Genomic DNA, 12,742 nt, shown 5'->3' with positions numbered 1-12,742 from the left:
TAAAAGAACGGATGAAGAGATATTAGAAATTTTCAGTAGCATACATCATCCATCCATCCATCCATCTATCTCAACAATCACCACTAAACAATACCTAAAAACGACCTGCCGGCTTGTTACCAAACAATCTATGACCTTTTGGACACCCGCCCGATACCCTCTTCGATCCATCGATGTCGCAACACCCAATGGATGTGGGCGTGGATGGAGATGTCAACGGTTCCTATACTGCATCTCCCCAGACTAGTTTCCACTACTGCCTTCACGTCCTATTTGCAGTAGTATCTCGTAGTTCCCGCAGTCTTCCCACTCCAATTCTAACGAGAAAAATCCATAACCTAGATAAGTAATATAGAAGGAGCTGTCTGCCCCCGCACCGGCAACCACACGGCCCTAAACTACTTATTGAGCTTTAAAACGGCCGGCATGAACCCCCTAACCCCATTACTAAGCCACACCCGGTCATTCTCCCCTTCCAATTCCTGCAGCTCTTCAACCCTCACAACCTCCTCCACACACATCTGCGCTGTAAGTGCATAGCGCCTCGACGTCCCCGCATTCCCGCCGCTGGACAGTGGCGGTGTTACCCAATAATAACCGGGGTCATCTACTGAGTTACAATCACCATCACCCGTCTCCCCAGGTGTAGACGTAGATCCTGATGCCGCAGCCGGGCCAGGACCCTGTCTTCGCCGGCGTCGGAAATATACAGTGGTGATGCTGCCCTCCATCACCTCGCCGGCGGGGTTATACAACAACACCTCCGTCTTATCATGCGGCGACGCCGTGATTCCCGCGCGCTCGCGGGATGCCGTGTACTGATCTCGTACCGTCGTTTTGTGGCGCGTGAAGAGTGAGGGGCTGGTCGGTTCGGTGTCCAATCGTAGCGTCCACGTTTCTATCCTTTCAGTGGAGGCGGTTCCGGAATATACCCCAGCCGCGTTGCGGGGAAGGAGGCGAGAGAAATCTGGCTTTTCCGGCAGGACGAATATACTTGGTGCTGAGGAGGGGTTGGGTAAGATTGGAACAGCTTCGACGGTGATGATGCCGACGGCATTGAGGAGGACGCGTATACGCCAGGGATGTGCTGGATTAGATTGGGTATGTTCATTGACTTTCTGGGCGAGTTGCGCAATGGCTGTTTCTCGAGGCTGTTGTTGGAGGAGTGTAATTGCGGCCGACCATTTGAAGTCGACTGCAGCGGCAAGGAGGCGGTCATAGTGATAGCTGAGGAGGTAATAGGGGGAGGTTTGGGGGCCCGGATAGGTGTCTGGTATATGAGGGTTTCTGGGGAGATCTGGGTCATAGCGGAGAGCCGAGGTGATTTGAAAGTTATGGGATTCTGGGGGTGTTTGGGACGGTTGCATTGTGAGAATGAGGGGGGATATGGAAGGATGGGAGGGGAAATGTTATTCTCTTTCTCTTCTGTTTGGGAGTAATTCGCTCCAAGATGCTAATCTAGTTTGGAGCATCATATACAAGTCAATTGAGTAATTTGCGCTCTACTGTTATGTTACTCAATCCGTTTGTTGATGTGGGGCATCAGATGTCTTTGCTGACTCAGCGACCCAATCCCGATGATATTGTCTGTTTGCAATCATTATTACAATTGTCCGAACAGCAATGCCATCTACTCACGACCGGCATGCTAGGTAGTTAATGCCGCCCACTCCCCCCGCTTACATGGCGCTCCGTCCCGAGTTGAATGCATCACTGGCTCCACGACCTCACCTAGCTCAGCTAAAATGGGACCATGGCGTAGCCAACGACTCTCTCAACCCCTCCCTCTTGAAATGCCACTGGGCAGAGCATGCGTCGTCAGGGCCTACAAGACGTCATGACCCGCTAGACAATGAGCGCCTGTTTCGCCAATCAACCGACCTTATCCCCCGCCAGTACTTCAGCGGCAAACGCTCCGTCCAGCGAAGCGAAGTAAATTGAGCTTTGAGGCCGGATCGTGAGAACGACCAAAGCGAAGATGACAAGCAAGGATGTCAATGCCATGGCGATGATCCAGGTGGGAACTGCAGGAGGCAGGAGTCCACCACGTCTGTTTCTCAAACTCTTCTGAGTGGGCGGGTATGTGGTCGCCAAACTCGCTGCCGCGACACCTACTATGATGCTATATGCTGCGGTACTTGGCTGCGGAGGGTTGTGCATTTGACATCAACTCTGCTGCAAGTTGGCGGGTCCCGAGAAGCTGGCGGAGGAATCGTCAATGATGCCAGCGGCGTAGAGTTGCACTGCACCCAAGCCGCTTGTTTTTCTTTGGGGTCTGAGCATTAGACCAGAACTTGGCCTCTGCAGCCTCTTCCTTGGGAAATGGAGGAGGGAGATCTCCCCCGCTCCCAGTCATCAGTGTGCATGGATGGATTCTCATAGCACCTACGTGTATGATGATTGACATAGCGGGCATTTGGGCAGGACAAAGGATCATATTGGAAGATAAACCATGGAGTAGAATGCATTCTTTTCTCACCTCAATTGCAATTTCCCCCCTGCTTTAGTTTCACTTGGCAAACCTTCGAACCTTGTCCGGTCCTATCATCCACTTCCTCCTTCAGCCCTACAGCGCCTTGTGATGCCAGTGTCCGCTGTGATCAGGTACGCAGCAGGTCATGGCCTCGCTTCCTGCTCCTCTGCCACCCCTCTTCTGCTTGAGGGCTGAACTGGGGAAAAGAGTATTTACAAAGTTACCGTAGCATCATCCAATTGTGGTGGTCCGAAGACGAGTGTCCCCAAAAAAGCAGCGGACAGCCACCGCTTATCGAAGGCCGAAACCGGCAGCAAGGGCAGAAGAAAATGTATACGATATGCTAAAAATATTGAGGGTTTCTTTCTACATCATTCGATCAGGGACAAACTCCGCTTCCACCTACCTCAGGACGCTTGAGCCCGATAATGAGAGTGCTACATCTTTCCTTCAACCATCCGTCATATCAGTCAGAGCTGTCATCAAGTAGTTAAAAATCACCAAAGATTTCTCTGATGCCGACGCCTACTTGCGCCTCCACAGAGCCATCACAGCCACCAGCCACATCCATCCCAGCACCCGCGACACAGCCAGCTGAGACAGGCGTTAAGCGGTAGTTTATCAGAAATCGTAAGCCATTTAGCTAGTTAGGAGCTAGTTAGTTAGTCAACTCTCGCACACGAAGAATAAGCAAGAACCGGGCGGCCAGAGAGCATCGAATCATGTTTAGATCTGCGCTTGAAATATCATCCCAGCCGTGTTATTTTGAGAGAGGAATTTTCTGCATGGGGCAGTACAGGCAGTACAGTCATTACAGTACGGTATTGTAATATCGTTTCTCAGCCCGAGTCGACTCGCAATGCCTTACACTGTGTATACCCAGGATGCCCGCAGACGGCCCCGCTCTCGCTGGCTGGGAGCCTGGGTGGTTCATGCAGTCGGAGTCAGGGGGAGCCACCACAGCAACTATATTTAGATGCAGTGGGGGATGGTCATGGTCGATGGATGGTGCTGGCTGTTGGTTGTTGGTTGTTAGGTGTTGGCTGTTGGTGTCTCGTGTCTTGTGGTTGGTGTCCTGGTGACAAGAGAGAGATAGAGAGAGAGAGATGTCCATGCAAAAATGCTTTTGAGATGCCCTTCCACTAGGTCTACCTATCCAAGTCGCCTCCTCCTCTTCTTTTCTTTGGGACATGATCCCCATCATCGGTCGAGAGAGATGGTTAACTATCAGATCCTGTAACCATGTCCATCGCTCCAAATTGCAACATTCAATTCACCCACAGCGGAGTATGGAACACATGCAACCAACCCATGCACAGTTCCCAAAAAGCACCCCTGAACAGTGATTGACAAATCGAACAACTGATAAGAATCATGCAAGGTGGGGGGGGCATTTATTTAGCAGGCATTGCTCACGGCTCTCACCTGAACAATCGACACGCATAAATGTTGGTGGATGGCAAGACAATTAATTCATCTTCATATGAGCTTTATTTATTTATTCCCAGCCAGTCACAAAAACCAAAAGTCCAAAATTCCAAAAATCAGGCTTCGTTTTGCCTCCCCCTTTTGGCCTTGAATAACGGGAAAGTTAGTTACGTAGTAAAACCGTGTTGAACAAAAGTTTCGAGGATCGCAACCAGACAAATTGGACCAGGATCTCTTGACTTCCCGTCTTTCGGTTAGGAATAGACTTTTTTTGGGGCAACGAAATTCTGGTACAACTTTGATCTCTGGCGGGTTTCAGATATGTGGGGACATTCTCGGGAATGATATTTTTTTTTGTGTTTGTTTTTTTTTTTTTTTTTTTTTTTTTGACTGCTCTCAAACTCATGTGATAATATCACAGACAATAGGTATCGCAGCGAGCATCTTGACTTGACTGCTGAGAAGTGATCTTGTCGCTGCAAATGGAGGCGACTAACAGACGAACAGCCTCGCAGGATGCATGCATGAATACAGCAAGTCGCTGCAGAGGTCATCACATTATGATGTCCTCCACGCCCGTTTTCCTTCCTTCAGATACATCCATCCATATGCATATGCATATACATATACATATACATATGTGTCGTGATGTGACGGTGCCGCGCGCAGTATGAATGATTCGCTGCCTCTAAGTATGGGGCAAGTAAGTATGTATTGTGCGTATGTCTGTCTGTCTGTATGCAGTCCAACTGTGGACAAAGTCCTCGCGGCAACGTTCAAAGGGGCGAGACAAGAGAAGAAGGTGAAATTAAACTGAGTAAATGGCAGAATCGCCGCCATGTGGCCCTTTCCTTCCGGCTAGAGGAGACAGAGGAAAGGCTGATTGAGCGAGGAGGAAGGGGGAGCATATCCACCCTGAGCTGAGCTGGGCCTAGGGCGGAGAGTACCATTGAGTAGAGTTGTGAACTGTCGGTCTATGCTCGATGGAAGCAACGTAAGCTGGCTCACCTGGTTGGAGATCCAAACGGCGAGTATATAACCATATCCCAGATATGTGCGCATGTTGAATGATAGCGATTAATCGGATGTTCATGTCATTCTCCTCTGTGATCAATACATATATATCTACCTTCTGTATGGTAACAATGTGTATTCCACCCTCACCAAACGCGGCTGAACAAAGAAAGTTACGGTAAATTTCACGCTAGTTGCTGGGCACGGCTCCTGTACTCTGTACAGTCCGGCCATACCATAACATACCATAACATACCATACCGTACCATATCGTACGTTCATCCACCTGTTTGCCCCCGAGAGAAATCATCATCGCCTTTTCGGGCCTGTATCTTACTTTTTTTTTTTCTATTTTTTCTTTTCTATTTCTATTTCTATTTCGCTGCTTATTCTCGCCTGTTGGTCTTGTCCAGCAAGCCTGGGAATATCAAGCGCTCGTCTGTGGTTTGTTTTTATCCGTTGCCCTGCTTTGTGTCCGCTGCTCCCTTAGCTCCCTGTGGCTTCGCTGCCCCTAAAAAAGAACTTCTGCGTTGTTTTCTCTTCTTCTTCTGCTGCTCTGTTCTCGCTCGTCTCTCTTCTCTTTTCTCTGCCTCTCTTCCTCCTCTCGACCTCGATCCATCCATTCATTCTCCCCTCTATCCTTCTATCCGCTTCATCAACCCGGCCTCTCGTTTTGACGGCGGCCACAGCTCCCTCATCATGGCCTATCCAGGCTCGAACTCTCCAGGGGGGTACGGCGATGGCCATCGACTCCATGACCTCCCATCTGGCAGCGTGAGCAACCACTCTTTCCTATGTATATGCATATGATATAGATATAGATATAGGTATACATTTATATACATATATAAGAGAGCGTGTGTGTCTGTGTGTGTGTCTGTTGTGTGTATATATATATATATACATCGATATATGCTTTGGCTATGTATTCAGCACTGGTTCCCCCTGGTCGCGGGCCACGGTACCAGTGGTTTCAGGATGATATCCTCTCAACACAGGAACACCCCTTGCTAACTTACCCCTTAAATCGCTCCAGCAATATAATCTTCCCGCCGAACACGATGCCTCCCAATCGCTCCTCCACCAAAACCAAGGCCCATTCAGCGGCCCCTTTGATGACCCCCAACACCACCACCGCGGTGGCTCTCCTGTCCGACCCCCCTCCAGATACAGCCTGACAGAATCCTACGTAACCGACCATCCCCAAGCTCAAGATCACTACGGCGGCCACATGGAAAATCCCGCCGCTGGCTTTGGTGTTCCCGGTCGGGTTCCGTCCCCCTATACCCGCAGTGAGACCTCCTCCACGGAGGCCTGGCGTCAGCGACAGGCGCCCGGCAATCTGCGCCGTTATGCCACCAGGAAAGTCAAACTGGTCCAAGGCTCCGTTCTCAGTGTCGATTATCCCGTTCCCAGTGCTATTCAGAATGCCGTGCAGGCTAAATACCGCAATGATCTCGAAGGTGGTAGTGAGGAATTCACTCATATGCGATGTAGGTTTTTGTCCTTAATTTCTTTTTCTTTTTTATTCTTTATTCATTCTCTTTTACTCCCCTCTGCTTTGGTTTATGGTCATTTCCTTGCTGATTTGCTGCTGCCATCTTAGACACCGCCGCTACCTGTGATCCCAACGAGTTCACTCTGCACAACGGGTACAATCTGCGCCCGGCGATGTATAACCGTCATACCGAACTGCTGATCGCTATTACCTATTACAATGAAGACAAAATGCTTACTTCGCGCACCCTGCACGGCGTAATGCAAAATATCCGTGACATTGTGAACCTCAAGAAGTCCGAATTCTGGAACAAAGGTGGACCTGCTTGGCAGAAAATCGTTGTCTGTCTGGTCTTCGATGGAATCGACCCTTGCGACAAAGACACCCTCGACGTGCTGGCCACAATTGGAATCTACCAGGATGGCGTGATGAAAAAAGATGTCGATGGAAAGGAAACCATCGCCCACATTGTCAGTACATATATGATACCCGTAGCCCAATTTTTTTGCGCCTTCCACTAATGCTACACTGTACTAACTTCCCATCTAGTTTGAATATACAACCCAACTCTCAGTCACCGCAAATCAGCAACTGATCCGACCGCACGATGATGGCCCATCGACGCTTCCCCCTGTGCAGATGATGTTCTGCTTGAAACAAAAGAACAGTAAGAAAATCAACTCTCACAGATGGCTGTTCAATGCCTTTGGCCGAATCCTCAACCCGGAAATCTGCATCTTGCTCGACGCGGGTACGAAGCCGGGTCATAAATCCCTCCTGGCACTGTGGGAAGCCTTCTATAACGACAAAGATCTGGGCGGCTCCTGCGGCGAAATCCACGCTATGTTGGGCAAAGGCTGGAAAAACCTCATCAACCCTCTTGTTGCAGCGCAAAACTTCGAATACAAAATCAGTAACATCCTGGACAAACCTCTGGAATCCTCCTTCGGCTACGTCAGCGTGTTGCCCGGTGCCTTCTCTGCCTACCGCTTCCGTGCAATCATGGGCAGACCTCTCGAACAGTACTTCCACGGTGACCATACACTCTCCAAACAACTCGGTCCCAAGGGTATCGAGGGCATGAATATTTTCAAGAAGAACATGTTCTTGGCCGAGGATCGGATTCTGTGTTTCGAACTCGTGGCCAAGGCCGGGTCCAAATGGCATCTGTCCTACGTCAAGTCGTCCAAGGGCGAGACTGACGTGCCCGAGGGAGCCCCCGAATTCATCGGCCAGCGTCGTCGGTGGCTCAACGGCTCGTTCGCAGCTAGTATCTACTCATTGATGCATTTTGGCCGAATGTATAAGAGCGGTCATAACCTTCTGCGAATGTTCTTTTTCCATATTCAGATGATCTACAATACGTGCACCGTTATCATGGCTTGGTTTGCGCTTGGTATGTGTTGTTCAACAATATGTCTTTGTTCCTCCGAACAATGACATCCTTCGTTCAACTTCAACCTTCTTCTTGCGTCTATTGTCTCCCAACACTAACATGTTCTAGCTTCATACTGGCTCACAACTTCCGTCATCATGGACCTCGTCGGAAGCCCTCCCGCTCCAGAATCTGGCAGCACGCAGAGGGCATTCCCATTCGGCAATACCGCGACTCCGATTGTCAACACCGTTCTGAAGTACTTGTATCTGGCCTTCCTGCTCTTGCAGTTTATTTTGGCTTTGGGTAACCGGCCTAAAGGGTGAGTTTGCATAATCTCGTAGTCAACTAAGGGGGAGGCTCAGAAATATCCAATTCGTGGCATTATTATTTTCATTGCCCTTCTCCCCGGCGAGATTCCCAGCGTTGAGCTCCCATATATGCGTTAGATGATACTGATAACGCCCCTCAGATCTAAACACTCGTACATCACCTCCTTCGTCGTATTCGGCATTATCCAATTGTACATCATCGTCTTATCCATGTACCTCGTCGTCCGCGCCTTCAGCGGTGGCACACTCGCCTTCGTAACAGACAAAGGTATCGGCGAATTCCTCAAATCCTTCTTCAGTTCCGAAGGACCAGGAATCATCATCATCGCCCTCGCCGCCACCTTCGGCCTCTATTTCGTCGCCTCCTTCATGTACCTCGACCCCTGGCACATGTTCACCTCCTTCCCGGCCTACCTCCTGATCATGTCCTCGTACATCAACATCCTGATGGTCTACGCCTTCAGCAACTGGCACGATGTGTCGTGGGGCACAAAGGGTGCGGACAAAGCCGACGCTCTGCCCTCTGCCCAAACGCAAAAGGAAGACGACGGCAAAGCTGCTGTGATCGAGGAGATCGACAAGCCGCAGGCGGATATCGACAGCCAGTTTGAAAGCACCGTGAAGCGGGCGCTGACGCCGTACGTGGAGCCAAAGGTGAAGGAGGGGAAGTCGCTGGATGATTCGTATAAGAGTTTCCGCACGCGGTTGGTGACGCTGTGGCTGTTCTCGAATGGCATTCTTGCCGTGGCCATTACTAGCGAGGATGTGAACAAGTTTGGATTCACTGTAGGCCTTCCTTTCCTTTTTTTCCCCCTTCCTCATTTTTTTCTTTCGCCCTTTGGAAAAAAAAAAAAAAACTCTGCTAACGTGTTCTTCCCACAATCCAGTCCCGAGCAACCAGCCGAACCACGCATTTCTTCCAGGCTCTCCTGTGGGCGACCGCAGCGCTCTCCCTCATCCGCTTCACCGGCGCATGCTGGTTCCTTGGCCGGACGGGAATTATGTGCTGCTTCGCGAGAAGATAGTCAGTCCATTTGGCTCTGTTGGATTTTCTATATATTTTGTTTGGTGGTGCAAAAATCTTTTGCTTCCCTTTTTCCTTTTCTCTTTCGGGTGACCTTTTTGTTGCGGACGACGGCAACGAAACCCGGAATAATATAAAACAAGGATGGGGGAGAAGAGAGCATGAAGATCGAAGATCGAAAATCGAAAATTGAAAAGAGAAGAAAGGAAATGACAAGAAACTGGCAGCTGCCGCTTGGCCAACTGTTGGAAAGGTTTTCTTTTTCTTTTTTACGAATATGTCCCGATTTTGTTTTTCTTTTCCCATTGCTTGTTGTTCTTTTCGCTTTTCTCGATTCCTTTCCTATAATAATGGCAAGATGTGTCCTATTTCCTCCTGCCTGGCCTCTCTTTTGTGTGTTTCTATATGCGTGAGAGCCTCTGAATTCTGAATCTAATGTTCTGTTTGTTGTCTTATTTCTCTGATCGCTCCCGCCCCCTGGTGTTTTTGTTGCTGCTGTTCTTGCTGTTACTGCTTTTTCTGTTTCTGGTTTTCCCTTGTTGTGTAAATTTACTATATCCTACCTAGATGACTGCTTTTTATTTTCTTTTTCGCTCTCCGCCTCTTCTGCAAATGATGTAGCTAATTGGCTGATATGATTGGAATGAATTGAAGGCATTTACTTTTCGAATCCATTTATTGACGGCTGTAGCCTGTAGCCTTGCACTGCGTATGTATATTATGGAGTCCACCCGCCAAACCACAGCTCGGGCCGTTGGGCAACCAGCCGTGTCACGTGCACTCGGCTCCTCTTCCCCTGCCCGATGCATCAGCGTCATTCCTCATCCCATCCCCGTCTTTTTCTTCTTCCTCCCAGGTCTCACTCCCTATCCGCCAACCTTTGCACAACGCCGTTGCTCTGCACTCTGACTGCTTGTCCGTAAGCCCGTCCGTCAACCCGTCCGTCAGCCCTCGTTCCGCTCCCTTTCGGCCCCTTTTTGTTTTGCCCCCTTCACGGTACCAAAAGAAATCTATCTTATCACGGCACACCATCACCACTGTCTGTGTACTGTACATACACACACATACCCCCCCAGCCCCCGCCTCGCATCTCAACGATAGTATAAACAACCCCGAGCACAGTTCCACTTGGCTTCTCTTCCCCGTAGTTTGTGTCCCGCTCTATCTCCCTCGGATCTCCTTGCTTGGGCCATAAACCGTCGGCCTGCCTGCGGAGACTCTCCGCCGATCGAAAGCCTCGCCCTCTCCCCGCCCTCTTCTCCCCCCTCCCCTCCTCTGCACGTCGATTTACCTGGTACGGACCTTCCTGCCGTCTTGCTGCCTTCGAATACAGGATACAGCTTTTTCTTCGTCTCCTGTCCAGACCAAGCCAGGAAGAGACACGACCTAGTACTAGTTCTGTGTGGGGTCTCAGTTGGACTGGGAAGCTTCCGGACTTGGTGACGGTTACACCTTTTTTGCGTCTCGGGCTCTCCTTTTTTTTTCTTTTGGTTCTTTTACGTTCACGGCGCAAAGTAAAAGTTATCAGGAGGACAAAAGGGAGGCTGCTTTGTGCGGGAATGCAAGGGTAGGAAGGGAAAATTACAAGAACAGAAGGACGAGAGAAGAGCGATTCTGGGCATAACAAGCTTGGCACTTGTCATTATCCGGTATCCTTGCATATATTTGCACATTTGCACATATACGCTTTTTGTTTCGGTGATTGAGCCGAGAGGCGTTCCTTTTTCACGATGTTGAAGATATTATCTATGGTAAGTCAAAGTTTGTTCCGTTGTTGTTAATTAATGGTTATCAACTCCCCCCACTTCCCTCCGCCTAATGGCGCCTCCTATATTTTAATATAGATGCCGAATACACAGGCAATCAGCTGACTCTGTGCTGCAGAAAAAGAAGCAACAAGCGGAGGCTGCTGCTGCTGGGCAGACCAAGAATAGGGTCGGAGGTGCGAAAGCACGGATTCAACATGGTACGTTCCGCCAGCATCGCTTCCCTCTTGTGATAAGATGCGAAACACTTTTCCAATGGCATGGGCTAACTGTCAGCTTCGTCCTTCTCACCTTTCACAGATCTGCTCCGGGTCGGGAAACAGGAGGAGGAGGAGAGCCGCACGGGTGCACGCCCCATTAAATTCGAGTGGAAGAACGGCGATGATCCGTTTCATTTTAGTGTGGTGATCGAACCGGACGAGGGGATGTACAAGGGTGGCTCGTTCAAGTTCAATTTTGACATTCCCGAACACGACTACCCGTTTGAACCGCCCAGAGTAAAATGCACCCAGCGGATATACCACCCGAATATCGACCCGCAAGGAAATGTGTGTCTGAACATACTGCGTGATGGGTGGACAGCCGCGTTGGATGTCCAGGCCGTTGCATTTGGCTTACTGGTGCGTTATCCTCTCGGAAGGGAGAGAAAAGGGAAAAAAAGAAAGAAAAAAACCTGGTGCATAGAACTAACGCCAGCATGCCAAAACGAAACAGCACATATTCATCCACACCACGTACGAAGACCCCTTAATCCAAGAAGTCGCCGACGACCTTCGGCTGAACCGTGAGGGCTTCCGACGCAACGTTCGGACAGCCATGCAGGGGGGGACGGTGCGGAATACACAATACGATCGTGTCTTGAAGAGCTGAGATGGGTCGAAGGGGAGGTGATCTACTATATACCATGGATGCAGTGGTGGTGGTGGTGATTGCGGTGGGAAAAAGGAGAAGACGAGAGAGCGAGACGAGGACGAGACGAGGGTGGGCAGTACTTAAGGTAGTCAGTAGCTGGAAAGGAAACAAATGCCAATATAATGCATAACTGTTGATAGAGACAATAAATCATTCACGAACGACAGAACAGGAAAAGTGAACGGGAACGGTCCTAGAAGAAAAGAGGGATGAAAAAAATGACATTTTAGGATGTACAGCATTGCTCTTTTGTCTGTTCGTCCCACGGATTTTATTTTTATTTTACATTATTATTATTATTATTATCTACTTATCTACTTATCTACAGCACATTTTATTTTTTCATAAGGGAAGTAAGTTCCTTCTGCGTCTCTGTGTTACGCAGTAACCTAGGAGTATTGAATCCAAAACATCATCTGCAATATGTGAAACACACAAAGCTTTTTATATATCTATATATATAGATATAGATATATTTCATTATTTATTACTTATCCCCTGATGGGCACCCTCAAACATACGCAAGTTTATATAGTTACATTACATATACTCTGGAGGCGAGAATGGGGTACGAGGCATGCCCTGGGACAATGAACATTATAAGCGCAGATTCATGCACCATGGCTAGGTTCTGTACCAGCAGCGACCCCTCCCCCCATTCCCCCGCTCCTCCCCCCACAAAGAAGCCAAGGGCTTCAATCCAGCGGATGAAATGTAGGTTGGAGGAATGTGGAATGGATTGACATGGTCTCCCGTCGCGGATGGCACGTGTATCTATCGCTTTGCAGTCAAGATTCTTTCTAAAGGATGTTCCTGGTCCCTTTCTGTTGCATATGTTCCTTTTTGAGGGGCCTAGGCTGGAGGGAATAAATTCCGGGCAGCATCGGGCGAGTATGCGCTTGTGTTGACTCGTTTCGTCA

At 49.3% G+C, this 12,742-nt stretch overlaps 5 protein-coding genes across 5 annotated transcripts; 3 read left to right on the top strand and 2 right to left on the bottom strand.

The window, feature by feature from the left end:
- Positions 1 to 398: 398 nt before the first annotated feature.
- On the bottom strand, positions 399 to 1,367 carry HCBG_08586 (uncharacterized protein; the record flags this gene model as incomplete). The annotated part of the gene is made up of 1 exon (XM_045435635.1): positions 399 to 1,367. One exon carries the CDS (start codon positions 1,365 to 1,367, stop codon positions 399 to 401), a length of 969 nt encoding a protein of 322 aa, XP_045283735.1.
- Positions 1,368 to 1,546: 179 nt separating this feature from the next.
- HCBG_08585 (uncharacterized protein) lies at positions 1,547 to 1,941 on the top strand (the record flags this gene model as incomplete). The annotated part of the gene is made up of 2 exons (XM_045435634.1): positions 1,547 to 1,585; positions 1,657 to 1,941. 2 exons carry the CDS (start codon positions 1,547 to 1,549, stop codon positions 1,939 to 1,941), a joined length of 324 nt encoding a protein of 107 aa, XP_045283734.1.
- A 1,022-nt stretch (positions 1,942 to 2,963) lies between these two features.
- On the bottom strand, positions 2,964 to 3,665 carry HCBG_08584 (uncharacterized protein; the record flags this gene model as incomplete). The annotated part of the gene is made up of 2 exons (XM_045435633.1): positions 2,964 to 3,116; positions 3,342 to 3,665. The coding sequence occupies 2 exons, from the start codon at positions 3,663 to 3,665 to the stop codon at positions 2,964 to 2,966; spliced, it is 477 nt and encodes a 158-aa protein (XP_045283733.1).
- Positions 3,666 to 5,614: 1,949 nt separating this feature from the next.
- Positions 5,615 to 9,145, top strand: HCBG_08583 (chitin synthase; the record flags this gene model as incomplete). The annotated part of the gene is made up of 7 exons (XM_045435632.1): positions 5,615 to 5,689; positions 5,952 to 6,408; positions 6,522 to 6,883; positions 6,963 to 7,809; positions 7,918 to 8,110; positions 8,261 to 8,906; positions 9,008 to 9,145. The coding sequence occupies 7 exons, from the start codon at positions 5,615 to 5,617 to the stop codon at positions 9,143 to 9,145; spliced, it is 2,718 nt and encodes a 905-aa protein (XP_045283732.1).
- Positions 9,146 to 10,874: 1,729 nt separating this feature from the next.
- On the top strand, positions 10,875 to 11,780 carry HCBG_08582 (NEDD8-conjugating enzyme UBC12; the record flags this gene model as incomplete). Its single annotated transcript, XM_045435631.1, has 4 exons — positions 10,875 to 10,895; positions 11,029 to 11,110; positions 11,211 to 11,530; positions 11,625 to 11,780. 4 exons carry the CDS (start codon positions 10,875 to 10,877, stop codon positions 11,778 to 11,780), a joined length of 579 nt encoding a protein of 192 aa, XP_045283731.1.
- Positions 11,781 to 12,742: the final 962 nt, after the last annotated feature.

This window comes from Histoplasma capsulatum (genome assembly GCF_000150115.1).
Source record: "Histoplasma capsulatum G186AR genomic scaffold supercont2.16, whole genome shotgun sequence".
Classification (NCBI taxonomy): Eukaryota; Fungi; Ascomycota; class Eurotiomycetes; order Onygenales; family Ajellomycetaceae; genus Histoplasma; species Histoplasma capsulatum.
The sequence above is the reverse complement of the archived record's forward strand: the minus strand, read 5'-3'. Positions and strand labels throughout refer to the sequence as shown.